Source organism: Aulostomus chinensis, chromosome 7, assembly GCF_037954235.1.
Source record: "Aulostomus chinensis isolate RoL2024-O1b breed Wild chromosome 7, RoL_Achi_v1.0, whole genome shotgun sequence".
NCBI classification, from domain to species: Eukaryota; Metazoa; Chordata; class Actinopteri; order Syngnathiformes; family Aulostomidae; genus Aulostomus; species Aulostomus chinensis.
The window spans coordinates 6,101,783-6,128,921 of NC_141326.1; the positions used below are offsets into that span (position 1 = coordinate 6,101,783).

The window sequence follows — 27,139 nt, forward strand, 5'->3', positions numbered from 1 at the left end:
TCAGCTCTGACATCGTCTCAAATTGAACCACAACAGAGCCATTCAAACCAGGGATTAACCTCAACAAGATTCATCCCCATAAACACCAAAACAGGACTATTTCTAGTGAGTGTGACATCAGTGATCAGTCTGGCCACACTCCCCACCTGCAGAGATTGTCTGTGTAGCATAGCTATATCTTCATCCAGTCTCAGTGATTATTTCAGGGATGAGAACACAGTTTGATATTGGTGGAACCATGAAATCACATAATATATGCACTGACTGTGCATGGTTCCAGCTGTGTACAGTAAGAGGTTTTACTATGTTTTTGTTTTCAGTTGATCGAAACAAGGTACAAGGGGAAGGAAACTTGGGGCTATTAGTTTGTACATATTCTGAACACGTCATATTTCTTTCTGTAGTGAGTTTATTTAATATCTGAAAGAACTGAAAGAACTTGTGTTAAAGAAGCAAAATTGCCTAAAATCTCCAAACTGACAAGTGCATGAAAACTGCCTCATTCTTGTTTTTATCAAGGATTTTTTCAAATGAGTTGCTTACGTGTTTTTAGCCAAATATGATGTTTGTCCATCCTTGTCAATCAAATAAACCTTTTTATTTTTAAACCTGTATTTCCACATCAAGCAGACACAGAGGCCACAATACCAATATTCACTCTGATTTAAGCTTGTTTTTGTGTCTTCACCAGTTTAGCCACTTTAACCCCGATACTCCATGAATTGTATTTTGAAAAGGCTTTGCCCTTTAAGACTGCCACTATTGGCTGCTTGCACGGGCAAAAGATGAACCAATTGAATCTTGTGTCACTCAACAATGTATAATATAACTTTTCTCCTCTATGGCACACTTGCCCTTTTTAATCCAAAAATATGACTAATGGGTGATCATGGCTTGTCCAAGGGAAACTCTTTTCAAACATCAACGCTAAAATGGACTGTCGACCTCTTGCACATACTTGTTTTCCAGGTTACAGCAATGAGAAAAGCAAGGCTAACACCAAGTGTTATAGTGGTTGTGCTTGACGTCACTAACTCGTTAGCTCAGCCAGGCTGTGCACAACAAGACCACGACTCTGTAACACATAATCAAGCCTCTGTTTGGACCCATCAATAAACTCTTTGTCTTCTATTTTGTCAACATAAAGGATGAAAGTGCCCACACCCTAAGAATAGATACCTTATTATTAATGTGATATTAATCATCTTTATTCTTCCTGGTCTTATCATGCAATAAATAATGAAAATACTGTCTAATTAGTCAAAAGCCCATGATTCAGGGAGTAGAGTGGCTGTTTATTTCTAAGTAGTGTCCTTGAAAAGTAGGGAAAATGACCTGACCATGGGCACAAGTACATTTGCTATTTCAACACTGATGTAAATATGACAACTGTCAACCGATCACAGACTAAAAGTCATTCGATTGCGAGATATTGCGCTGAAAGGTTTATTAAGTGACATTTCTCCATCCTCAGCTCTGTTCAGTTTTTCTGTAAAATAAAGAATCTTTCATGTTCCATTGACAGTTTAATGCAAAGGTTTTTAAAAAAAAGTACTTGCTATTTTAGCTGCAGTTGGTTGTGGTACATAAGATTTCAAACTGATTATTCATCTCCACCAGATACGATGCTACAACTTTAACAAAGTCCCTTTTTAGTCCTGATTCTAGGTTTAGGAGTTTTGTTGGATTTGGGGCTGAATTTGCATTTTGTGTTTGTGTAACATGGTCCCATTTCACGCTTAATGAGTGCTGGTCAAATAACTAATGTGATACGAGATGGTTGTCTTCTCCTCCCATGGGTTAAGGAGCCATGGGTGGAGAAGATAACAGTTGTCTTTGTTCTGGGTTTGTGTGTCTGTTATGTGTCATTGTGTCTCTATAGTGATTATTTATTGTCTTTTAAATCTTATGAGTAGACAGAAAATTTTGAAGGAATTAAAATATCCTTTCACTGTCACTTCCTTCCTCACTTTGCTTTGGGTATGGGTGTCTAAGTCGCAGAGGAGAGGAAGCTACAGAGAAACAAAGACATGGAGAAAGGCCATCCAGCCATGTAAAATTCTGTCAGTGCTGCAGGGCTGTCCCTTTCTGTGCGATAACAGCTTGGGTCTCACTCACGCTCACACAATTTTGTGTGCTAATACAGCACCAGAAACAGGTTTGACTGAGTGGTCTTGTTGAGTCGTTGGTGTTTTAGTGTCGGAGTTTCCAATTGGATGCTGTTCTTTTGAAATGAATCAAAGCAAAGTGTTCTGCATTGTGTCATCAGAGGTTTCGCATTGGCAATTCTTTTGTTTTTCACTTCACTTTTCAACTATGTCATGACAGCTGTTTGCTTTTCAGCTGTGTGAAAGTGCAGAAGACATTATGGGTTAACTCTCAGAAGACAGCAGCGAGGCAAAGCTCTCCTCCTGCCCGATGATCTCTGCTGCAGGTCCAGGAGACAACACCCTTGCCCTCGTGCAGCTTTGACTTCAGGTCATGAGTGAAAGCTAGGCCTGATAGTATTCATTTTAGGTTTCATCTTGTAGGGTTTCAAAAGCATTCCATGTCTTTTTGCCAGAACTATTATGTTGCTGAAGGATGGTAATAGATTTTTGCACCATTGGTCGACAGTTGAATTTTTTCTCATTGGCTGTTGCTCATTACAAAATGAATCGACAGAGTTACATACAGCACTGACAGATAGCAGTTTTTTCTCTGGACATACTGGATGAGGGTTAAATCTGTGATAAGCTCACTGAACATCACTTGCTCGACCCTTTCTACCTGCTGTTTGGGATGTCTGTTTCTGGGTGTGTTTCAAATTATTTAATTTCCCAATCTCCTTTGTCAGCTACTAAATGCTGCTTGTCAAGATCTGAGGTCTGTAATCTTGACTTATCATATTTAAAAGATCGGATGATGGTGAAAAATGGATGAAGTGCAGCTTTTTAAAAATGACTGTTAAATGCTTCAGAGAGGATGGTCATTTGTCATGTGAAGCGCCTTATAAGCAGAGAGGAAAATAAATGGCCACAGAGTTCTGATAAATGACCCCCAAGGACTGCTGCATATCCTGCTGTAAGTGAGTCTGGTGTTTGATTGCAAACCGACAGTCAGCTGCGATCACTAAGCTCTGTGTGTGCGTGCGTGTGTGTGTGGCTGCTGAACTGGAGTGATTAGCTGTCTGGCAGCGGTATTGACACAATTTTAACACATGCTCTTTCCATTTGGAGGACATTGCGTCCCTCTATCATGAAATACAGTTGCCGTTAACGTGTTTTATGTCAGGCCAAGGAAAATATGTAATTTCTTCGCATTGCTTGCATGTCAGTTTGGTCATGTTAAATCTCTCTTAAGTAAATGAATTATGATACCCTTTCAGAGGGCCTTTTCAGATAGCCATCTGATGTTGCTGGAATACAACTAGAACACTAAACACTCCGCTGCCAGCTGTGAAGCACATCAGCTGAAGTAGATCAAAATGCTCGTAACGCAGAAACTTTACTTCTGGTGTTGTATGTCATTTGACCAATCGTTGGATGAAAAAAATTCTTCAGTGGAACTTTCCTTTAACATAGTTTTACATTTTTCATTCATCCATGAAAAATATGAAAAATGAAAAATAATTTGGTCGTGTAGTAGAAAGCAAGTAGCATGAAGAAGAACGTGTCTCTTAAACCCTAGTTATTTTTTTTAACTTGAAGCATCTCATCACTCAAGTCTTGCGGTTTGAAGACAACAAAGAAATAGGGACCCCTTTTTAGTTTGCTCTCCAAAGTCAACGTGTGACTAAAAAAACAACACTGAGAGGAAAGAATACTCTCTCTACTTTGTGCCCGGTCAGGCCAGGTTCCCTCTGCATTTGTGTTGCATTTTCTAGTCTACCAACCCCCTCAAAGCACTTTTACAACACATCCACATTTACACACATTAATACATTGTTGACAGCACAGGGGCCATACAAGGTGCCAACAAGCCAACACACTGACACACATTTATTCACTGATGACAAATGTGTCAGGAGCAATTAGATGTTCAGTATCTCAAGGACACTTTGAGACAGGTGGGGAGGGGATCGACCATCCAATAACCACTCTACCACCTGAGCCCTAATGCCTGTTTAAATTAATTTAATCCAAAAAGATATAAAAGATTTTTGCACCTTTTTATTTCAATTATAGCCCAATCAGTGTCTGCTCAATGTTTCTCCCACACTACGGATATAGAGAGGAAGAACAAATTTAACGTTTTTATGTTGATCATTTGGTGAACATCTTCCTTCACAAATGATACATTAAGTGATTTTTTTTTTTTTTTTAAAGTTTTGGTATGCATAATACTGACTGACTGACCAGCTGTCTGGAATCTATTGCAACATCTCAAAATGTTACACACAATGTTAAATAAAAACTTATATGGGCTGAGCAGATGACTGTCTGAGTCCCAATAAAACAGTCCGGCTATTTGGGTTTAAGGTCAGAAAAGAGAGAAGTGAGACGACAAGTCGTTAACATGAGGAATTGAAAGCAACATTTAGCAGATAGATGTGTGTTTTGTGTGAGTCACAGAAAATAAGTTCACTTCTTCATGTCCAGTCGCCTGCCTGTTTTCTCTCTCTCTCTCACTCTCTCTTAGTACTCTTTCTTTTTCTCTCTCCCATACTAAAGAACCACAGAGCTTTATTAATAGTCCCCTGTTTGTCTTTGTGTGTGAGCGTGTATATTTAGCTTTGTGGGGTCTGGTCCCCCAGCCCAGCCTGGTCCGTCAGTGTGGTAAGAACATTGAACTGAGTGCAGTGGTATGCTGAACTCCCACTACAATGCTCACCGATAGATGCATGTGGTTTAATACGTGTGTGTTGACATTTGATTTTGGTGTGCTGATGGTGATAGTGTAGTTTATAAAAGTTATTCATGTACTTCTGTTTCACAAACCACATTTGCGTGTTCTTCTCAGGAGCTGATGAGCAGGACCTCTCTAGAGACTCAGAAGTTGGATCTAATGGATGAGGTCTCAAACCTCAAACTGAAGTTGGTCAGCATGGAGGAGACACCCAACCACACGCAGCAGCAAGATCCCATGGATGCAAAGCAGAACAAAGCAGAGGTAAGAAAAGTAAATCGATCCATATATAGTGTTTGCTTCACTGAACTACTTTCGCTTTACTCATTCAACCAGAGCAGAACTGATCCAGGGATGACCAAACTCAATCATGTTTGTATTTAATATGCTGCAGGCCAACATTCTTTATTATGTCTTCAATATTTCTAGCTGAATAATGACACTGTAGGCAATAATTACCCATTCCAAAAATCAAAAAATCTGATCAGTTACACTGAATGTCTTTTGAGATGAAAAACTGTGAATTTTAAAAAGATAAGGTTGTCCCTTTAATTGATGGCAGGATGGATATGCTGCAGTTTTCCTGTCAAGCTAGCAAATCAGCACCTTGAAAAACCTAAATCTGTACCCTTTTATCTGCTGATTTTTCTTTAGCTTTTAACAAGACGTGCTCATATTTTGATTGAGCAACTAGTTTCCCATTGAAGTGACCTGACTAGATTTTAATGTTGTTTTCAAACTGTGTAAAAGACAGAATCCATTATTTTTTTGGTGAATAGACACATGCCATCATCTCAAACACTGGTTCACCTTAGGGCTGTGGTCTTTCACTCCTGCTTTTTATCAGAAACCTTTCTGATGTCACTACCCTGGTTGTCGCTTCTTTTTCTTCTTCAGTGTGATCATGTTGGTACCTTACTTAACTTCCTTGACCTTGATGTGACAAAACTAAGGAACTATTCATCCATTTTAGGAAAATCAGTGGTAAACCAAAAGCCAGTGACATTCAATGTGACAATGTTTAAGATAAACTGAAATATTTTCGGAACATCTTTGACTTTGAAATCCAGTTTAAGAAACCCAAAGTCACTCATCTAGTGAGGTCAAGAAATAACCCACCTGATGCAGGTGATTAATTAATTGCATATTTTACACAACTTTATCAATATTTATTGAGAGCTTTTTAACTTTTCTTTTTTTTCTGCTGGTTTGATGGGTAGTCTGTGAAGAACAGAAAAAGTCTCACATTGTTCAAATTTGCTCCATGATCATTAGAAGTAACAAAAAAGACTTGCGCTCCCTTCAGAGGAAACAAATGGTTTAGAATGCTAAGGGACTTTTCAGTCAATCTCCTCACGTTCTCTCAAGAGAATTCTCTCAAATGCCCTCAAGCTGGTGCCATCATGCACTGAATAGAAGAAAACAAACCTGTTATTAAAATATTTTCATTCCTTCCACTATCAGGCTGCAGATAGTAGCAACTGGTTATTGTTTTCATCATTTAGTGAGCTAAGAATATGTTCGCATGGATTTGTTGTCACTGACATGTTGATGTCTGAATGCTGCTTGAATGGATTTTTACTTTCAGTTTATGGTTTGGAATGTGAATTGGGCAGGCTATGAACTGAATTGCCCTTCTGAGCTAAAGTCTGAACAAGGGCAATGTAGTGGTCCAGTGATGGAAGCTGCTGGCTTGTTTTGTTGAATTTGCGCAGGGAGAACCCTGTGCCTGAGTGGATACTTTCTCTGCTCTCGCTTCCTTCCACAAACTAAAAACACGAATGTAAAACCATTGGTGACTCTAAAATTACCCCAGGATCGGTCGTATTTGGATGGCCAAAATTACAGTATATCCAAGATTTCATTCATTTAATTCATGGTCCTTGCACTTTTTCAGTCGCCGTTAACAGTGAATGTAAATACCTTACCTGACATAGAAACAGCAAAATCAGGGCTAGACGTTTGGAGAAGACTGTTATTCATTACAAATATTGAAAAGTATTATAATCAAGTTTTAAATCATCTGTTGTGACAATTACAACTTCTATGAACTCTGATGTTTTACATATTTCTAGTTCCGCCAGATTTTCACTGAATTGAAATGTTGGTCTCAGCTGAAGTGGGATGTCCCAGTTGCATTGAGGTACACAGAATGATCGTCTACAACATGTGGCTACAGAAAACATTTTACTTCTGGAACCATTTTAACTGAGAGATGTAAAATTAAGTGACTTAAGAAATGATTATGATTAATCGATTTATTTCATGTACGCTGATCACCATAATTTCAAGGAACATTGTTGTACATGGAATACTTTGTGTTCCTACTGTTTCTTGTTGTGATAAATAGTGTCATTTTGGCAATGTTGTTTTATAAAGGAAAGCATGCTTTGTGAACTATAGAATAGGATGCCTGTTTAATTTATTGTTGTTGAAACATCGCCTATCCAGATCAGTTTTATTATTCCAAGCATGAAATGCCACATGACAACTCTGCTTATTTGTCTTTATTCCTGTGTATGAGCTAAAGGGATATGATCCCATGCCATCAGGGATTAGTTAGGGACATGTAAGGCTCCTAAAAAGCAGAGGTAGATGGTAACGAAGTAGATATACTTCATTACACCACTTAGTATTTTTGAGGATCTGGATTTTACTTGAGTTATTTTCTTAATCGGGATTTTTACTTTTACTCTACTACATTTCAAAGTTCTAAAATCGACTTTCACTCAGTTACTTTGACATTTGCCTCCTCGTTACTCCTTACAACTTCATTAATCATCAAAGGATTATCTGGAATTGGTGCATCTGAGAGGATCAGAAGAACAACATAAGGTGCTCTTGTGAAGATTAGAGGTAAGGGTGGGATCAGGATGATCAACATGGCTACCTCCACAGTTAATGGCAATGACATGGACCGACACAGCCGAGACGTTAACACACCAACAGCTCTTTCGGTCAAAGACGATTGTCACCTGTAGTTATAGCTTTCATCAATGTTTGACTACCTTGGGATGGGGGAAAATCCCGAAACATACCAAATGAAGTGTCTCTTGTGCCTTCCAAAGCTCCATGATATAAAGGCTTTGAAAAACTCTCCATCCAACCTTAAGAAACACATCGAGGTAAGTGAATTAAGTAACGTTAATTGCCGCCAATGACATTTCATATGCCAGGAGTATAAATATGTAATAATTACTGATAAAATATAGTTTTAGCCAACATTTTAGCCTGCATGTTTTGTTAGCCGACACTACGTGAGGGCTAACATTGTTAGTAAACCTTAGTATCACACGTGGTGGTGTATAAATAGACCTACGCCACACACACACACACACACACACACACACACACACACACACACACACACACACACAAACACACAAACTATATTTTATTACACTTTATTAATAATTATATATCTAGATAATAAAATTTCAAGTGCATTATTCACAGGGCAATACCCATAACACACCAAGTGCAATATCCCTGTTTATATTTTGTAATGTTATTTCATCTTTTTGCCCTCCCCATTAAAGTGAACTGTGCAGTATTTAATATGTCTTTTGCACTTTTTCGGTATTCTTTCCTTTTGCTCTGTTTTGAGCGGTGCCATATTCAAATTCCCTTGTACGTTGTTGATCAATAACTACAAAAGAATTCTGATTCTGATTCTGATCTCGCACAAATTGTCCTACTGGAGTGTGGCTAAAGCAGGATTAGCTTCATAACCTACTGGAAGGAGGCAGTTTTCCTGCTGAATGATACATTTTCAAGTGCTTCACTTTATTGAAAAATACACAAACAGATCGAACAAGATCTATGACTTGAAATTAAGCAGTATTGAAAATGTGCGTTTCTGTTCGTAGGAGCTGTAGTGAAATAGCATGCTGTTCAACATATGAAATAAGTGCATTGAAAAATGACTAGGATAGAGACCACATCTGCAAGAGTTGGAACCAAAACTTAATTTATGTTAACCACAAAAGGGGGGGAAATCACATGCAGTCAGTGTGCTGCATGATTTTTGTTAGCCTCTAGATGTGCTATTTTTCAAATAATTTGGCATTTTTAAAAGATACACTACAGTTGACAGTTGACCAACACTTTTGCTGGCATGCTGGACATGCTGGACATCCCCACAACTGGCACACCAGGGTGAATGTGGTTAGAACAATCCAGACCTGTCATTGTGGTAATTGTTGAATGATGTCTTGAGTATCATTTAAACTAATAATATTATTTCTTTTATTCATGTATTTTCCATTTAGAAAGCACATCCACATTATTTGAAAAAAAAATATGAGCCGCTGATTTCACAGAAAAGAAAGTGGGCTCTGGAAGTTGGGACCTCCATCTTCAAACAGACCGCCTTGCTGGATACCCGATCCATGTCTCTGAGTGCAGTTGACAGGGCTATTAGAAGACACTTTTGTGTTCTTAGGCAGACAGACACTTTATTTATGGTTTTGTTCTCAGGCAGACAGAAGAAACTTGATTCACTTGTTTGCTCAGGTGGTTGTTTTTGTTCTGTCGTAACACATCTGTTTCATTCACCTGAAAGTGAAACAAATAAAACAAGAGGTGAACCATTTTTGGTTGTTTTGCTTCTTTTTATGCGTACTGTGAAAAATACTGTGTACTTTAATTTTACTTGGACTTGTACTTTTGATACTTGAGTATATTTTTTCACAAGATAGTTTCGATACTTAAGTACATTTATTGTGAGCTACTTTAAGTGATTCTCATGGTACTTGTACTTTTACTTAGTTATTTTTTTCAAGTACTTTATACAGTACACCTCTGCTCAAAAGACTCTGAGATGCTGATATGAGGATGTAATATGTCATATCATACCAGTGCTGCTGTGGTCATACAACTCCATTGCGAGTCAATTCAGACACAGGAATGTCAGCTTTAGACTTTTTGGGAACACCACACACAAAATCTCCATTTCCAACTTTATAAATTTTGCTTCCAGTTCTTTTCTTTTTTCTTGCTTTGGTATCGTTGCACTTTGCATCTCAATTAAAAAATATTTTGATTTTTCTTTTTTCTTCTTTGAATTTTTTTTTTTAACATACATGTAGGATAGAACTTAGGGGTGCAAAGTGCTACCAGGGTAAATTTTCCTGCACAGGCTATATTTTCCACGTAGGTATGCACAATGTACGTAACAAGCTTTTGGGGGGAAAAAAACGGCTTATAATGACAAATGAAACTTGAGGAGATCACATTTAATTTAATTCATCTCCTCTTTACACTGTATGTTTGTATAAAATCGAATTGCTTGTAGGGTTGACATTATATTGGAAGCAAGTTCCAATACCATGGAATTTATATGATACTGGTTTCAATACCATGACAGCCATCTACAACTGTCACTAAAGCCTACAATATGACAATGAAATCAATTAAACTCCTGATACAATTAAACTACACACACACACTCTTCTTCTGGTTTTGTTTGTATGGGCATTTACATCAGAATACTTGTTTTGGCTTGCACTAAAGACCCCAACACAGCATATTTCTGCTAAATCTGTCAGTAGACAAACAATGACAACATGGCCCCCATTCAATCTCAGTGACAGATGTCGTAATCAAGCTTTTCTGGATGAGATGTGTTTTAGCATTGAGGCCCCGAAACAAGCCTGAATACATTGAAGAGCCTCTGCAATTTCAGCAACAGCCTGCAGGTGGCCTTCCAGGTGGAAATCTAACAGCAAAGTGGAGCAACCGCACTTCCAGAAATCAGAGGTTACTGGTTTGAGCCTTGGCACCTTCAGAGAGGGTTCTGCAGTGTCCTAGAACTAGACATTTAATCCCTTCAAATGTAAAGTGTTTCCAAGCAGCATTCTGTCCTTTGCCCACCAAAATTGGTTGCATTAACTTTTCTCTTGTCATCTTACCAAGCAAACATAAGTGTGATGACACAAAAAAGTTTGCGCAAGTGAGCGAGAGGAGGAGGGATGTATGGCCTTAACACTGCAGTGGTTTCTGTATGTGCCAACGGGCTGTTCGATAGAAAAGAGTAGAAATTAAAGTGATAATAAGCTGTCATCTTTAAAAATTTTGATTAAACAACAATTTATATAAATAGATAAACTGATTTATTGCTGAACTCTGACATCATCATGTATGTATGAATGAGGCGATACTGTGAAGCACTTTGAGTACCATGAAGGTTGAAAGGTATAATACTCTGCCAGTGCACCCCATCTACCAAGTGAACACATCAAGAACTATTTGGCGCTTACACTCAAGTACAACACCTCACATTGAGTCCATTTCTAACATCAGACCTATAGGTCTGACAAGTGAAATTAGTTACAGTCTTAATAAACTCTACACCTGCCTGGCAAACATTCAGTGTCCTAGCTGGTTGGCCCTGGGATTCTTTTTATCAGCTAAAACACCAGCAGTTATGTCTTCTTGTCATGTCATCACTTATTTGTAAAGGAATGTTTTGTATGTTCCTTCATCAGTTTCTTTTATCGGGTCCAATTAAGGTCCAACTACAGCAACAGTGGCTTTCTTTGTGTCTAAGATACAGTCACACACATACCCAGACAAACATGCACATCATTCAGGCCTAGTTGAGCAGTCTTTGCTCGTCTTCACTGGTTTTCTTATGTGGACTTTGTTCATTGTGACACCCAGCTGCTCCCACTGGCACTACAAGATACCAAATACCAAAGCTGCTCTGGTGATTTGACTTTGTTTTGTGTGTGTGCATCCCGGATGCATTTTTTTTTTTAAATCACACAAGGATGGATATTCATCAGCTGACATAGACAGAGAGAAAGATGGTGATGAGTGCTTGTTAAGAGGGAAAGGACAAAGTGTGACGCAAAAAAAATGGAATTGAGGGATGACATGAGAGTCAATGACAAACAGATGGAAAGAGAAAAATACAGGGAGCTTTTAGAATACTATTTTCACAAAGTGAACATGCAGGACATTCACAGTACAAACCCTGCAAGCTGTAACTGTCTGCTCTGCAGTGTCTGCATCTGTGAAGAAATCAACGTTATCTGACTCTTCTGGTAAGATATCTGCCTCATGGAACCTCCTGTGTCAACCTCATCCCTCTTAGTACTACTTTTCCTCCAGTGCCACCCTAGGCTTAATATTTGTGATTTTGAGTGATATACCTTAACAGTTATTAAGTGCATTGCTTTGAGCTTTGGACCAGATTGTCAAATTTCAGGATGTGTTCTTAAAATTTTGGTTATCCCTTAAACCATCCAGTGTTACCATCAGGATAGTTTTAATTTGGGCAATCTGTGCTCAATTAGCCATACAGCAGATATTTCTAACAGCCTCAACTACAGTATATTTTGTGGTAGTTGGCAAATGTTCGCATGCCAGCGTGCTTAACTTAGATGGTGATTGTGGGTAATGAGAATGTTGAGATTTTCAGTATGACTGTCTAAGCATGATATCTTTGCACCAAGCACTTTCATACCTACACGCCTAAATGCTTTCAGAGATTATTTCATGCAGCAGTTGTAAATCTCATTGACTGTTAGGCACCACTCCGCTTTGTGAATCAGTTTTCTTTGAAAAATCCTCAACAGAATTTCCAACCGATACTGCAGATATCCTACCGTCATAAATATGAACTTTATCACCTTCCATTCCCTCTCAACACCGTAAACTCTAATGTAATCGTAGTCAAAAAATGCACGATGAAAGAGAGTTTTTGTGGAACCAATCCTATAGCTGATGGTGTCATTCTATGCCTTCATATTTTTCAAACAAAATTATGACAAATTAGATTCAAGGTTGTCTATTACTAATCTAAAACCAATAAAATAATCTCCACAGGATGAGCGTGTAAACATGTGGACCAAAGCAAACTTTTGCTCTGCCAGCTGACTGACTGTTAAGAATCACTGATCTTATCCCTTGATATATATTACCCAATATTAACAAATTTGAAATGTTGCTAATAATCCATCGTTGGTTACAGCATATCATTATATATTTCATCTCTCTTGTCTTTTTTTTGTGAAGGAACAAAAGAATAACACATTATTTTCAAGTATAATTTTCAAACCAATTCAAGGGATCACAGTGCTGTGTCCTTGATCTTTTTTTCTTTGGTGTCCAAGCCACTTTTGCACCCATAAGTTTATGCTTAGCTATAGTATATGGGAAATAGTGTCTCCACTTGAATACACCCATATGTATCCGTGCTGTGCAATGGTGACTGACACTGGCCTACATTTTACCAGTGGAGAGAGAGAGTGTGTGTGGTTAGTGACAGCTGCAATGCTCTGTTGGGTTGGCAGGAGGAATGGTAGGCATCCATTCTGAGCATTCCTGAGGTCCAAACACTTTCACCTCAGCAAACCATACCACAGCCACCTTTAGGGTGTTGAGCATTTGGTTTCTGTTTTAGCAAAAAGAGGGTACAAAAGGACTTATTTGATTCATTGTTACATATTATTATGTATTATTATTTAATGCTTATGAAATCACTGAGCTTTTGACTAGGCATTCTCGTTCACATGAGGGTGCTTGATATGTCAGGATGAAACAAAAATTTAGAAATGATGTATGTGTGGTCACATCAGCTGCAGTAGTGTTCTTGAAATGGTGCTTTCAAGGTATTTCAGTGTATTTTTAATTTAAAACATATTTGTGTAACACCCTTACTTTCCATATTGACATGGCCTCATTTGCTAATTGCAATGAATTGTACCTGAGGTTGGCCAATGTGTTTGTCTGCAGGGCAGATGCAGATAATTAGTACACCTGAGATGAGAAGGTTTTTAATATTTCAAGCTGAGATTCAGTTTCAGTAAATCTTGCAGTGACACAAACCAATAACACAAGTTCAACATAAGAATTGTTTGACAATATAATGATATTGATTTTCTTTTCAAATTAAATGAAAAACTTCAAAAACCTAAATGTTACCCAATTTCCTTTCTGGTATATAGTTACTTCATTTCAATTTCATAGTTATATTTTATCCCTATTAAACATCAACCAATTGATGTTGGAACTTGTTTTGAAGTTACTTTGGAATACCAAGCACAATGCAGGGTAACCAAAGTAGATTTTTTTTCCCCCTTTTTTTTTGCTCTGGCAGTGTATGAGTTTAATTGTCTTCTAAATGTTGTCATTGCTCATTCATTTGTCTGTTTGTTACTAAATGTATGCACAGATTAGGATATTGCATGAAGTTTATTAGAATGAAGTCTACTGATGATGCAGTAAGTGTTACCTAGGGGTGTATTTGTGTGAGTGGGATATAGAAACTTGCTATGTATTCTCACAAATATCATTGCATGTTTACTTACATCTTTTGGATTTCATGGCTTGATCTTACTATTATAGAAAAAAAACTTAGAACCTTATGTTTCTCTCATATAATGAGTACAGTGGTGGGCCATAATTAGATAATAAGATTGCGTCAGAGGAGGGCATGGAGGAGGCCATAGTGCGTAGCCGAGCACATGCTTCACAGAAAGGGACTTGTATTTAATCAGCCAGCCAGTATGTCATTTCATACCTAAGCCAACTATTGGACATACTGGTACGGTTTGGAAAAGCCTATATGTGACCAATGTCCTTTTTTGTATCACACCATTGGCATATCTGATTTTTTTTGTTTTGTTATGGGCCCTCTGCATCATTTGTATCTGTGTATGATATTTTCTATACATGATATGTTTTGTTTTGGGTTTTTTTTTAGAATTCCTCAGCATCTCATCCTAGAGTTCTTCTGCACCATGTTTTGTAATAAATGTTCATATTATTTAATTTTCAGTTAGTCCTGTGTTTCGTTTTGATTTTTTAGAATTTTCTTTCATTATCTGTGTATTCTCAGTAACAGCTGGTAGTGTTGGCGATAAGGAAACCCACATTCCCAAATACTGACTAGTTTAACAAATCATTTAATGACTGATTCTCCGTTCCTCTGTCTCTACTCGCAACTGACTGTCATTGTTCTTTTCTCCTTTTTATCTCAATTCACCTCTTCCACCACCCTTCATTTGTCTGCCGTTCCTCATCTTGTGATTCCTCCCAGTGTGTGGTAAATCTCATCAGTGAGCTCCAAGAGCAGATGTGCAGATTTCAGGAGGAGATCAGCTCTCGCATCCAGGAGAAACGGGCACTGGAAGAGCGGGGGGCCCAGCAGGGGGAGCCCAGAAGCAGCCAAGCCCAGGGTCACAGCCCTCAGATCCAGCTGAGTGGAAAAAACCTGAGCCTGTGTGACAATGTCACCTGGATGCACAATGGAGGACAGACTGTACATGTAGGGAGACTTGATGGATGAATTCATCTTACCGTCCCTCCCCCACCATTTCCTCTCTACATCTCCTCTCCTCTTTTAACCAGTCCACACACCACCCGGTATTTGGAAATTTCCACAGAATCAAACTAACAACCTCTCGAGTGTGCCTGTGTGTCAATGTGTATACTGCAGAATGATGGGGTCATGACTGACTTTGGTTTTTGCAGATATGGAACCTTTTGGAGATCCAGATGCTTTCATAGAAGTAGATTAATGACAAAGTAGCCAGCTGTCATTAATACCAGCCACTGTACTACTTGATGCCGAGGACGGAGTAAATTAGGAGATTGAGTCCTCAAGTATTTGCTGCATTCAAAGAGTCAAACTTCAACCCTGAACTGGATTTTTTTTTTTTATCCTCATAAATCCTTCAGGGGTTGTTCCAGGTGTTGTGGTTTCATTTCATTTGATTTGGTTTGTTTGCTTGCATGGCCGCAGTTCCTCTTTTGACTAACAAAGTTTCTTCCTTACACTGACTGGGTGGATGGGCCAGTTCCTGTAATAAGTAATACTATCAAAGTATTTATTAAACCTGTAAATGTCATCAGTAAACATTCTGGCAAAAAAAGGGTGTTTTCTTCCAACAGTAAATGTGCATTTGGGCCAATGAGCAGTCTGTTACAGCCTCTCCGGTTCACCCTTTCCCTGGTTGTTGGTAACTGCACGCTGTGGTGTCTGTTTCATGAGGATTATATTTCCTTTCTTAACCACTGTACTGTCCAGCCCTGGAGACCTTTATAACGGCAATGAATGTGAACCTGGTGTTTGAATATCCTCATTTAAATGTTGGCATGTGCACAGTTCAGTAACCCAATTATCCCTCTGATCTTGAAGTTTTTCTTTTCAGAACAATTATGTTGGTGAAAGTTGGTGAACTCACCTGTGACTTTTAGACTTCAGATTGGCTTCTGCAAAGACTGAACAAAAAAACAACTTTTTTTCCTCCTTTTTTTTCAGGATTTGGTCCAAGAAGTTACACATCTAAAGAGCAAAGTGGAGGAGCTCGAGGGAGAGAAGTGTCAGTATGAGAAAAAACTACAAGCCACAAAGGTAGACAATCATAACCCAGACTTCCAAGCTTCTCCAACCTGGACAGGTTATATCTAAAACCAGAAGAGCAGTCAATGGGGGATGTATCTCCTCCAAGGATTTCCTCTAAATGGAACTGCTTCACAAAGTGAAATAATTCATACAGTTGGTAATGCATATTCTAGATAGATACCAAATTTGAATGTGGTACTATGTCAGTTACGTTGTAAACTGTGCTAGCCACACAGTCTTTGACATGAACCACTTTGAAGCCTCACAACTGCCCATTTTGCTGAAGAAAAAAAATGCCTTAAGAATAATCTTTTTGAATGTTGTACAGTATATTATTAAGACCTGTGGCAGATAATAATAATATACTGTTTTTATACTTTTTTCCTCCAATTCAAACACAAAGGAAGACATTACATTTTTAAGAAAGTGGATTAATTAGCCCATCGGCTTTTTCTATTTATCTGCTCTTACAGTGGGTTACCTGTATTTCCATCATGTCAGAGCACAACCTTGTTGCTATATTTTGATGCTTATGTGATTTTAATTAGTGTGGCTAAGAGCAGAACAGTTTGGATGTTTTTCCTGATCCCTAAACAAAACAGCACCACACTCAAGGTGGTCACACTGATCGAATCTCCAAAAAGCTGTAGAACTGTTTCCTTTGCTTTTTTTCAAAGTCTTGTGAGTATTTCAATACTTAAATGGCGATGGCGGGTGCACAAATGTAAGAGCTTTTAAAGTTGAGTTGATTCATAGAGTTGAGAACACTACATCCCATCATTAACTGGGACCAAAGGACATTTCAGGAGGATATAATTCTACCAAGGAAAATTCAGCAAAAAATAAATTTTCCTGATGTTACACAGATCTACCCAAAATGTCATGGATTCTTTCTTGGCCAACGCTACACCCCTCTACTACATTTGTAGGAAATAAGACCAGTAGTTTTTCCAGATTCTGAATATCCAGTCCTGGTGGAACGTTTATGGTGGGAAGCTATAACGTCACCTTTTTTAGCATTTTTGGCTCATGTTATCCAATATTGTGCGAACGTTCCCTGCTCGCTGGGATGCCGTCATGATTTCTGACCTAACAAAGATGGTGTGAAATTAACTGTGGTCCAGTGTGAATCTTAAAAAGTTACAAATTGAACACTTAAAGCCTCAAACATAAAGCAAACAAATAGAGGGGCGCAGTATAAATGCTATAAATAATATAATATAAATATCATATCAAACACATAAAATATACTTTTAAGTTCTGCAATATAAGACTTTTCTGTCCCACATGGGAAATATGCCTTGGGCTCCAAGCTTTTGTATCACATCCCACACTTACCAACAGTCACTACTCACCTTCATACATTCTAGCATGAACGTGATTAATTTCATATTGGAGGCACTGTGTATCCTGCTGTAATGCTCTATAATATTTGTATATTAATAGATTATGGATCTTTTTTTGAAGGAGGAAGACTGCATGTTATTGTTAGAATTTCTAATTTGGTTATGTTACTTTTTTTTTCCGATAAGCTCTATCAGACCAAATTTAGCATGAAACACATACAGGCTATATTGATACATGAGTATATTTCATATGTTGTTAATCATTCTGAGCAGTTTTGTTGCACACTTATTTAGAAAGGGTGCAACAGCTTAGAGGTTTGCTACCTGTTGAAACAGCAGCTCATTCCTCAGTTTTAATTTGAAGGAGATCAAACTGCTATTGCTTATCTGTGCTTACAGTGCTTCCTTCCCCCTCCTCGTCTCCCCCTTTAACCCCTCTCCTGTTTAATCTCTTTGCTTTTTTTGGCTCTTCTTTTCGGTCTTCACCTCTAAATCCCCCATCATTACCATCTTCCTGTGTCTCTCTCCTCTCTAGCTCTCTATCTCTTACTCTCTTCATGTGTGTTACCAGTCACTCATGACCCACCTGTCCGGCCTCAAGCTGACTGTGGAGCACACACAGTTGGAGAAGCAGCAGTGGGAGGAGCGCTGGCGAAGCGCACAGGTGCCTCCTCTTCCTCCTCTTCTGCCTCCTGCTTTTCTTGCTAGTTATCTTTGTTTGTTACTTTTTTGTCATTAGCCCTTTGCTATTACTGTACTTTGCCCCCCTGCTTTGCTATGTCGTCCCTATATCCTTTTGAACTTTCTCTCTCTAATCCCTCCTTCTAAATTTTGCGTTGCAGCTTTTTCATTGCACCAGAATTTTCTTATGTTGCTATTTGTTACTCCTGTTATTTCCATCAGACAGAGGAAAGGCAGTGTATTGATTATCTTAAATTGACACATGGATATGTGTTTGTGCATTAGCGTTTAAACCACAAAGAAAACATCTCCACAGCTGACTGTCTCTCTCATGTTCTGTTTTTGGTTGATAATGCACAGCTGATTTCAGGATATTTTATATGTCCATTATTTGTGTGTGTTTGGGTTCATGTCACGTAGACTTGATCATAATACAAAACTCCTCTTTCTTTTTTGCACCTTAAACTGCCCTTGGCATCTTCTTAGCTTGAAAACCTTGGTTGATAACATAGAATTTTAAATGTTTAAAGATACTGTTGTAAGATTAGATTATCCCTTAGCTTTTTTTTTTTTTTTTTTAAAGCAGAGGCTCTGGAGCATGCTAAAAATGACATTTGACCTGTCAACAGATGATTAAAACTTGTAGGCTATCCTGGGGGTAAAACTTAACTTCACCACTTTTTACAACCAGTTCACACTATAATAGTCACACATATGCAGTGCCTTTAGATGAACATCTTTACCCAAGTGATTTGACAACAGTACTCACTTTGTTCATGTGGCTCTTGTTTGACAGGAACTCATATGTCAGAAAGTGTATGCCTTTACCATACACAATTTCCAAACCAATGTAGCCCAATGCAGCACAAAGATGGGTTAAAATATCTGTTCCTGATGAAATTACAGAACAAACCCAGTAGAACTACAAATCCTTGCTACCCAATGACCTGGAAGACTGATAACGTCCATGGACATGTATTCCATCTGTTCTCCTCAGGCGGAAATGTCGGCACTGCAGCAGCTGCTGGCCTCTAAAGATGCTGAGATCGAATGCCTGCAGACCCAACTTCTGGCCAGAGGCAGCCTAACCAATGACAAAGCAGAGCGAGGTACATAGAGTTGACGGTCTGACTTGTCACATTACATCTACATCTTTCAGTGCAGATGTGTGTGTAAGAGCAAGCAATATGCATGTCTGTCAACTTTGATAACTGTAACATCTAATCAACATGTCCCCCTCCTCTTTTACTGTATATTTGACCTGTTCTTTACTCTCTGCTGCACTCTGCTGTAGAGGAGGTGTATATCAAGCAACTGATTAACAAATGTAAGGCATGGTGTGGCTTTTAGTTGGGGTCTCATTTCCAGCCAAACTCCTCTGTGTAGCAACTTGACAAAAAATTGGTACTTATTTATTTCAAGTAGCTACTATGCACAAAGGGGTCAGGAGGAAGCCAGAAAAAATGCACCCTTTTACTTAGCCCACTGAAGGGATATTTATAATTATTCAAATCTGTAAAATACTGACCTAGAGTCCACCCAAGAAAGCCTGACTGAGTGGTGAGTCCTTTGACTATGGAAGACAAATAGTGATGAGCATCTCATCCTGTACACAGTTGTCCTTGACAAATATAAGGTGAGTGGGTTCTACTGTGGCCTTCTCGCAGCCATTCTTGCAGCACTTCTCACTGCTGCTCAAGCAGTGGCTATCAGATATCCCTAGACTCAGGGAAATAGTCATAGTAGTGGTGCTTTGACTACAAATAACTGAATCAACACAGTAGGAAGACACTTTTTGTGCTGAAGCAATGTAGTTTCTTAGTAAGGTGTTTAATGGCAGAGTGTTTGGTTTGAGATTGGACTACAGCTGAGCTTCAGTTTTTGTCAGTCATTGTAAACCATCCACTTTCACTGAAACAAAGTGCAATGATGCTCTTCATCCTTTCAAAGCCTCTGAATGCCATGGTTTCAGAAGAGTGTCTACCTTCTCAGTGTCATCCCCAAAGCATCCCTATGATTGCGCCTCATGCTATAACTCTCTTGTCATCATACAGGAGTTGAAACACTCAATTTATATTCCAGTTCTCATCTGTAGTCACAAGCTTTGAGTAGTGACTCAAATAATGAGATCCCCAATACAGTGGTATTGACTTACTGTGCTGCAACAGGAAGTCACTACCACATTGGGAAGTTCAAATTGTAATGTACTAGAACTGCAGGTTTTACAGGCAGCCCCCTCATGAGCCACGGCTCATTTTTTGCTGCTCACTGTCCCTGGGTGAAGAAATCCAGCGAGCAACAGGAGTAGAACTGTGGCCCCTTCACACAATAGTGACTCACTGTCCCCTCTAAGCGAGTCACTTAAAAGAGTGGTATTTCTAGCGTGCTTGGGCTGAAATTATCCCCTGACAAATTATCTCTTTAATATACATAGATCGGTATTTGAAAGGATGTTGAATGACATTGGGTCCAGGTGTGCATTTGTGTATTGTGTTATTGTACATTGTTATCCTGATAAAAGAACTTTTTTGTTATGCTACACACCACCACCTACATTATGACATGCTGCAGTGTTTGTCGTGGGTTATGGGCAGTTGTGCTGCTTGTCAAGTACTTGTTTTGTTTGTTTTTTCATATTATCGTCAATGTCATGTATGTCACCACCATCACATCAAGCATCGATCAGATGCCCTATTTTAATTGTGGGCCATTTTATTGGCTAATTTGTCTTTGATAGACCAGGAATACCAGAGGCTGAAAGTTGGCATGGAGACTTTGTTAGCTTCAAATGATGAAAAGGTAATAAAAGAAAAAAAATGAAAAAAGTTTGATAGTCATACATTAAAACAATTACATATTTTTGATAATACCATCTGATTTTATTGCTGATTACAGGACCGCCGTATAGAGGAGCTGACCATTCTGCTTGGCCAATACAGAAAGTTGAGGGACCACATGACGCTCACACAGGGTAAACTCATTCCTGAATTTTATGTTTTGTTTAAAATGAAATATAGGAAACACTAGATTTTTTAATGAATAAAGAACATCTCAATTTTTTTTCTACAATACATTATTTGTGGTTCCACCAGGAAGTAGTGAAGAGGAGCTGAGTGGAAATTTGAAACTCAGAGCCATCACACACAAAGCTCACACTGATATCCTCAGGTCGGAGGTAAGATAACACAAAATTCCACTTACACACCTTGAATTTTATTTGAAATAAACACTCGTATTTTTCCTGCAAAAAAGAAAATCTTTTTTAGAGAGGTCACGAAAGTAAAACAATTGTGTCCCCATACAGATATCATCTAGAGGATCTTCTCCACTTAATTTATCCTCATCCCCTTACCAGAGACAACTGGAGTCGAGGTACAGTATAATCACACAAAAATACATACACACACACACACACACGGTCTAATTGTTTTGTGTCATTCTCTAGTTTGGATACATCACTGGTGTCCACTGGAGATGTAAGCTTCATTAATGGATCATGGTGAGTTGCAGCTACTTGTCTCATTCATTGCAGATACAAAGTCAAAGCAGTTTGTTGAGTAGAACTGATAAGTACTTTCTTACTCACTTTTTAGGCATCAGCACAGATTGCAGTCCAGCAGTCTTGAAGAACTGCAGAGTGGGTCCTTACAAAAGGTTTGTCAGTACATCTCAAAGAGTTGTTTTTTTGTAACCGTCTGACTCTTATAATACTGATACTGTATCTAATTTAACTAATCCTTATATTTTAATATCTAATGCATTGATCACAAACACACACCGTTATTTATAAGTGTTAATTTGTTGCTTAAACTGATCATTTCTAACATGCTAACTCTGAACTTGTTTCTGTTTTTATATGTCTGTGTTTGTGTGTGTGTGTGTGTGTGTGTGTGTGTGTGTGTGTGCACATGTGTGTGTGTGCACATGTGTGCATGTGTTTGGTGGGTGTTATGCTTTTTCATGTGTTTTTGTGGGCCTTAGCCGGTAGAGATCCTGCCAGATGAAAGTGAATCAGACGTAGGGGGACAGGTACTGATTTGCTGCATGGTGTTATACAACCTTACACTCTTTCATATGAAATACACAGTAGGGCTGCACGATATTGGAAGAACTGACATTGCCATTTTTTTAACCCTGCAATATACACAGCGATATTTGTAATCCTCCAGGAAATGTGTTGTTTGCAAACAGCGACTTCTAAATTGGAACTCCTGATTAATGACGTGGACAGTCAGACTGATGTAGGGCTCCGCTGTCCGACTGGACCACAAGTCCATTGTCGTTGCATAATACTCTATATCTGACAACTTTGTTTGAACTTCTGCCTTGCATTTCTTGTACAGCTTTGGGATGTCAACTTGAAAAAAAAGTTGCATGACGGTATAACATACCACATGTCAAGCGAGCTGATCATTTTTTTAAAACCATCTTTGGAAACACTATAAATGGGTACCATGTCTTTAGCTGGGTGAAACATGATAGCATCCGTTATTTCTTTCTGCTGTTTGGAAACTGTCTCATATGGTGTAACACCTGCAAAGGCTTCCAAAATGTTTTTTTTGTTTTGGATGACATTCAGATCTGGCCTTGCATTCGTCATAGTTGTGTGGTGCCCACGTAAATGGTCAAACAAATTAGTTGGGTTACCTCTCATTGTGGCAACAGATGCAAGGCAGTGTTGACACAGAACACGTGTTTGGCCAATATCATCCTTCTTGTAGCCAAAATAATTGCAGATAACTGACGTTGCTTTTCTTTTTGGCACAAAGTCTCTGTTTTGGGCGATTTTTTTTTTTTTTTGGTCATTGCTGATGTTTCAATGTTGTTACCAGCGATTCACTCCATATGCAGGGGCGTGGCCTGCTTTGGCAAACTGATTAAGAACGATTGTGTCTGGTGGATCGCTGTATGCAGTGTGTGTCAGGTACCCTTGAAATTAAACGAGAACACATTTAGTTCATTTGCCTCCTACTTCGCAGGATCTGCAGTGTGACTATTACGCGCACATACATTGTGATGACAATGCTCAAACGATATATCGTGTAGCTCTAACACTGTGAATTGCATTGCATAATAAGCATCACATCCACATGTAGGTATTAAGCACTCTTCTAAGTTAAGATTAAATTTGAAAATAACTAAGAGGGTTTCAGTTGTCATGAAAAACCTGGAAAAGTCAGGAAATTTTCTCTTTTTCTTTACAAACAATTGGAAATTTATAATAGAATTATGTCATTTTCATTGAATGGAATTTAAGATTTTCTCGGATAACTGATGACACAGAATGAGACTACGATTGAATTAATGTTCTATTAGAGTATATAGGGGTACACTTCTTGTCAAACTCATTTTTGACAGTTCTGACCCCAGGTTGACCTGAGGTCATCCAATGAGATGTTGCCATGTCACAAGTAGGCAGTACCTTTGAGCCCACCCCCAACAATGAAATGCTGCCACCCTGCTACCCTCCCCTTTCCCATAGTTTTCCCCACCCCTTTCCCAGGGTTTTCCCTGCCTCGTGTGTTTTTTCCTGATCCAGTGAGGTATGGCGATGTAATGGAAAAAAAAGTAGTATAGATAAAGTATCCAAAGTTAAGTGCAGTTAGAAATGTTATATATATATATATATATATATATATATATATATATACACACACACACACACTGGACAGTATGTATGTATGTATGTGTATATATATAGATAGATAGATATATATAAATAGAATATATAAACAAGCAAACATAATAGGGTCTTCGCTGAAGTACCTTCAGGCTCAGGCCCTAATAAATAGCAAGCTGTGTAGTAGGCCGTTGGCTGGGAGGTAGTAGTGTATTAGTGTGTGTGTTGGGGGGGGGGGGGGGGGGCTTCATGAGCCCCACAGCAGTCTTTTCACAACCATGGGGAAGAAGCTGTTCTTTAGTCAGGTAGTGTGGACTCTCATGACTCTGAGTCTACCAGAGGGGAGGCTTGTGAAGAGAGAGGTGTCCTGGGTGGGCTGGATTGTCCTGGATCTTTGTGGCCCGTCGGAGGAGAAGGTTGGAGTGAATCTCTTCCAGGTGTGGAAGCAGGGAACCGATAATTCACTGTGCAGTCTTGATGACCTGCTGCAGTTGTTTCTTCTCGGATGCAGAGCAGCTTCCATACCACAACGTACATCCGTAGGTCAAAACACTCTGTGTTGTGCAGTGGTAAAAGTTTTTGAGCAGAGGTGGAAGGAGTTTGTTCCTCCTCAGCATTCTCAGAAAGAAAAGACTGCTGGGCCTTTTTAATAATTTGGGTGGTGTTCACAGTCCAGCTCAGGTCCTCTGAGATGTGCAGGCCCAGAAACGTGAAGCTTCTTATCCACTCCACCTCTTCCCCGTTGATGTTCAGGCCTGAGTGCAGCTTGGTACTTCCTCCGGAAGTCTATGATCCTTTCTTTTGTCTTTTTGGTGTTGAGCTTGAGGTGGTTTTCGCTGCACCAGGCCGCCAGTGCTTGGACCTCCTCCCTGTATGGTGCCTCGTTATCATTGCTGATCAGTCCAACAATAGTTGTGTCTTCAGCAAATTTGATGAGGTTGTTGGAGCCGTTGGTGGCGAGACAATCGTGGTTATACAATGTTTACAGGACTGGACTGAGAACACAGCCCTGTGGAACACCAGTATTGAGGATGATGGCGGAGGATGTGGAAGTGCCCATCCTGTGTTGCTGGGGTCTATCAATCAGGAAGTCCTTGATACACGGACAGAGAGAGATTCCAAGCTGCAGTGTCTGCAGTTTGTTGATCTGATGGAATTGAATGCCAAGCTGAAGTCAACAAACGGCATCCTGATGTATGTCTTGGGGCTCTCGATGTGGCTGAGGGCGATGGAGATGGTGTCGTCTGTGGATCTATCGGACCTGTAGGCAAACTGATGTTGGTCAAAGCCAGATGGGGTGTAGGCCTTGACATGCTGCAGCACCAGTCTCTCCACACATTTCATAATTACCGGTGTCAGGGCCACAGGTCGGTAATCATTCAACCCTGTGATGGCAGACGATTTGGGCACAGGGATTATGGTGGCACTTTTTAGGCAGGTGGGGACTGTGGCCTGCTGCAGCGAATGGTTGAAGATGGTGGTGAATACAGCAGCAAGCTGATGGGCACGTGACTTCAGCACCCTTCCTGGTTCTCCATCCGATCCTGCTGCTATGCTGGTGTCAGATTGAAGAGGACGAGGTATCGATACCATCAAATAAGGCATTTGTCATCTTCTCAACATTGTCTTCCGCAAATATTATATCGACCAGTGCCATGGGTGTAAGACCCATCACCCCCACCAGAGACAGCACAAGTGTCTGGAGGTCTTGGTGGAGGACTTTTTTGTGGATCACTTTTACCAGCTAAGGAAAAGAATCCTCACCCCCCGTTTTATTCCATACATTCACTGTCTGCTGATCACTTGCAACATCAGAATGGAGGATTTTCAAGTCTGTGCTGTGGCAGCATGAACTGAGAATGGTCAAGAAAGTCTTTGATGCTATTAGCGATGCTTATGATAATCTGCTGGGGCAGGATGTGGCAAAAGTCAGACAACTGCGGCTGGTCAGTGAACGATATACCAGAGACTGTTAAACTTTTTTTTTTCATAAACTTATATTCAAAGAAGAAAACAATATAAAAAAAACCATCAAAATAACAAACAAACAAAAGTTTTGTGCCCAGTTTTCTGAATTTGTCACTTTTTTAAATCATGTATCCTGTTTGTCACTTTTTTTGACACATACCCATTTTGCCACTTTTTTAAAATCATATGTTTTTGAGCTTGTTTCTTGTTGGCATATTAAAAACAAATATAGATAAGAGTCTGTTCTTTTTTTAAAAGGTTTAAAACCTAGCTAATGCAGAACAATAATGCAGATGGTGTTTGAAGCTTTTAGAAGACAGGATGGCTGAGAAAGGGGTAATGACAAAAGTTTATTACAACCCGCTTTACCCCCCAGTAGTTTTAGAGAAGTAGAGTGAGCAGGACTTGTATAAACTGCATAAACCCACACAAGTACATCGGAGAAACAGAGTCTTTGTGACAATACTGCTGAAAAAATGTCAAACCAATCCCTGCGACATGCTAGCCTTGACTGATCATAGCAACAGTTTTAAAGCAAGCAACTTAAAGTCCTCGGTGGTGGAGAGGTTTAATCGAACGTTAAAAACAAGAATGTGTAGACATGTTACAGGCCCCTAACACCAGACGTTACCTAGAGGTCTTAACCAATCTGACAAATAGCTACAACCACAGTTACCATGGGAGTATAAAAATGATCCCCTATTGAGGTGACCTCAGAGAACGCAGATCAAGTGTTTCTTAACCTGTATGATACAATCTCCCCACATCCTGAAATAAAGATGAAATTTCAGATAGGAGATCTGGTGAGAATATCCAAGTTGAGAGGGGTGATAAAAGTATGATGGTTCATCGATAAACTGGTCTCTGAATTTCACACAACTCTCCCTCAGAGTTTCAATGTCGTTTTGACAGAAATACAGAGCTTCTTTCTCATTATTAAACATGCCTAAAGAGACCTCTCTGTACCAACTGTGAAATTCTTCCTGCCCTGCAGAGGACACGTGTTATACGCCGTAACTGGAGGGAGACGGGTAAGGACCTACGTACTTTAATCACTCGTGTGAGCTGATTAGGTGAGGAAAATGACTTAGATTTATCCTCAAAACCTAATGCCTTGGGTATAGCCCAGAGACACATGGTAAGGAAAAATGGGGAGTCAATGAACCTCAACTGGAAATTGGATTCTGTGGAAATGATAATTTCACTACCTTGCATGATCATAGAGGGCGTCATATGCTCTTCCTCCAGATAACTGAGGATCAAGTATTAACATATTAACTGTCAAATACTTTAGCATTATGCGCTGTGAACCTAGCCCTCTTGTGTCTTTTCTTTCTTGCC

The 27,139-nt window shown here is 39.2% G+C and overlaps 1 protein-coding gene across 16 annotated transcripts in view; it reads left to right on the forward strand.

The window, feature by feature from the left end:
* ppfibp2b (PPFIA binding protein 2b) overlaps positions 1-27,139 on the forward strand; it is a 102,056-nt gene that overhangs the window by 54,883 nt on the left and 20,034 nt on the right. For 11 of the 16 annotated variants that reach the window (XR_015116944.1, XR_015116945.1, XM_086208271.1 and 8 more), the window contains 12 exons: positions 4,942-5,091; positions 14,876-15,103; positions 16,100-16,192; positions 18,101-18,193; positions 19,208-19,319; positions 20,948-21,009; positions 21,106-21,181; positions 21,303-21,385; positions 21,515-21,582; positions 21,656-21,709; positions 21,804-21,864; positions 22,192-22,239. Coding sequence is in view for 14 of the 16 variants with exons in the window: in XM_086208271.1 (XP_086064397.1) it covers positions 4,942-5,091; positions 14,876-15,103; positions 16,100-16,192; positions 18,101-18,193; positions 19,208-19,319; positions 20,948-21,009; positions 21,106-21,181; positions 21,303-21,385; positions 21,515-21,582; positions 21,656-21,709; positions 21,804-21,864; positions 22,192-22,239 (1,128 nt within the window). In the remaining 2 variants the exon portion in view is untranslated. Of the gene's footprint in view, positions 1-4,589; positions 4,758-4,941; positions 5,092-14,875; positions 15,104-16,099; positions 16,193-18,100; positions 18,194-19,207; positions 19,320-20,947; positions 21,010-21,105; positions 21,182-21,302; positions 21,386-21,514; positions 21,583-21,655; positions 21,710-21,803; positions 21,865-22,191; positions 22,240-27,139 lie in introns of those variants that run through there. The other 5 variants (XM_086208277.1, XM_086208284.1, XM_086208283.1 and 2 more) reach the window with 4 other exon arrangements.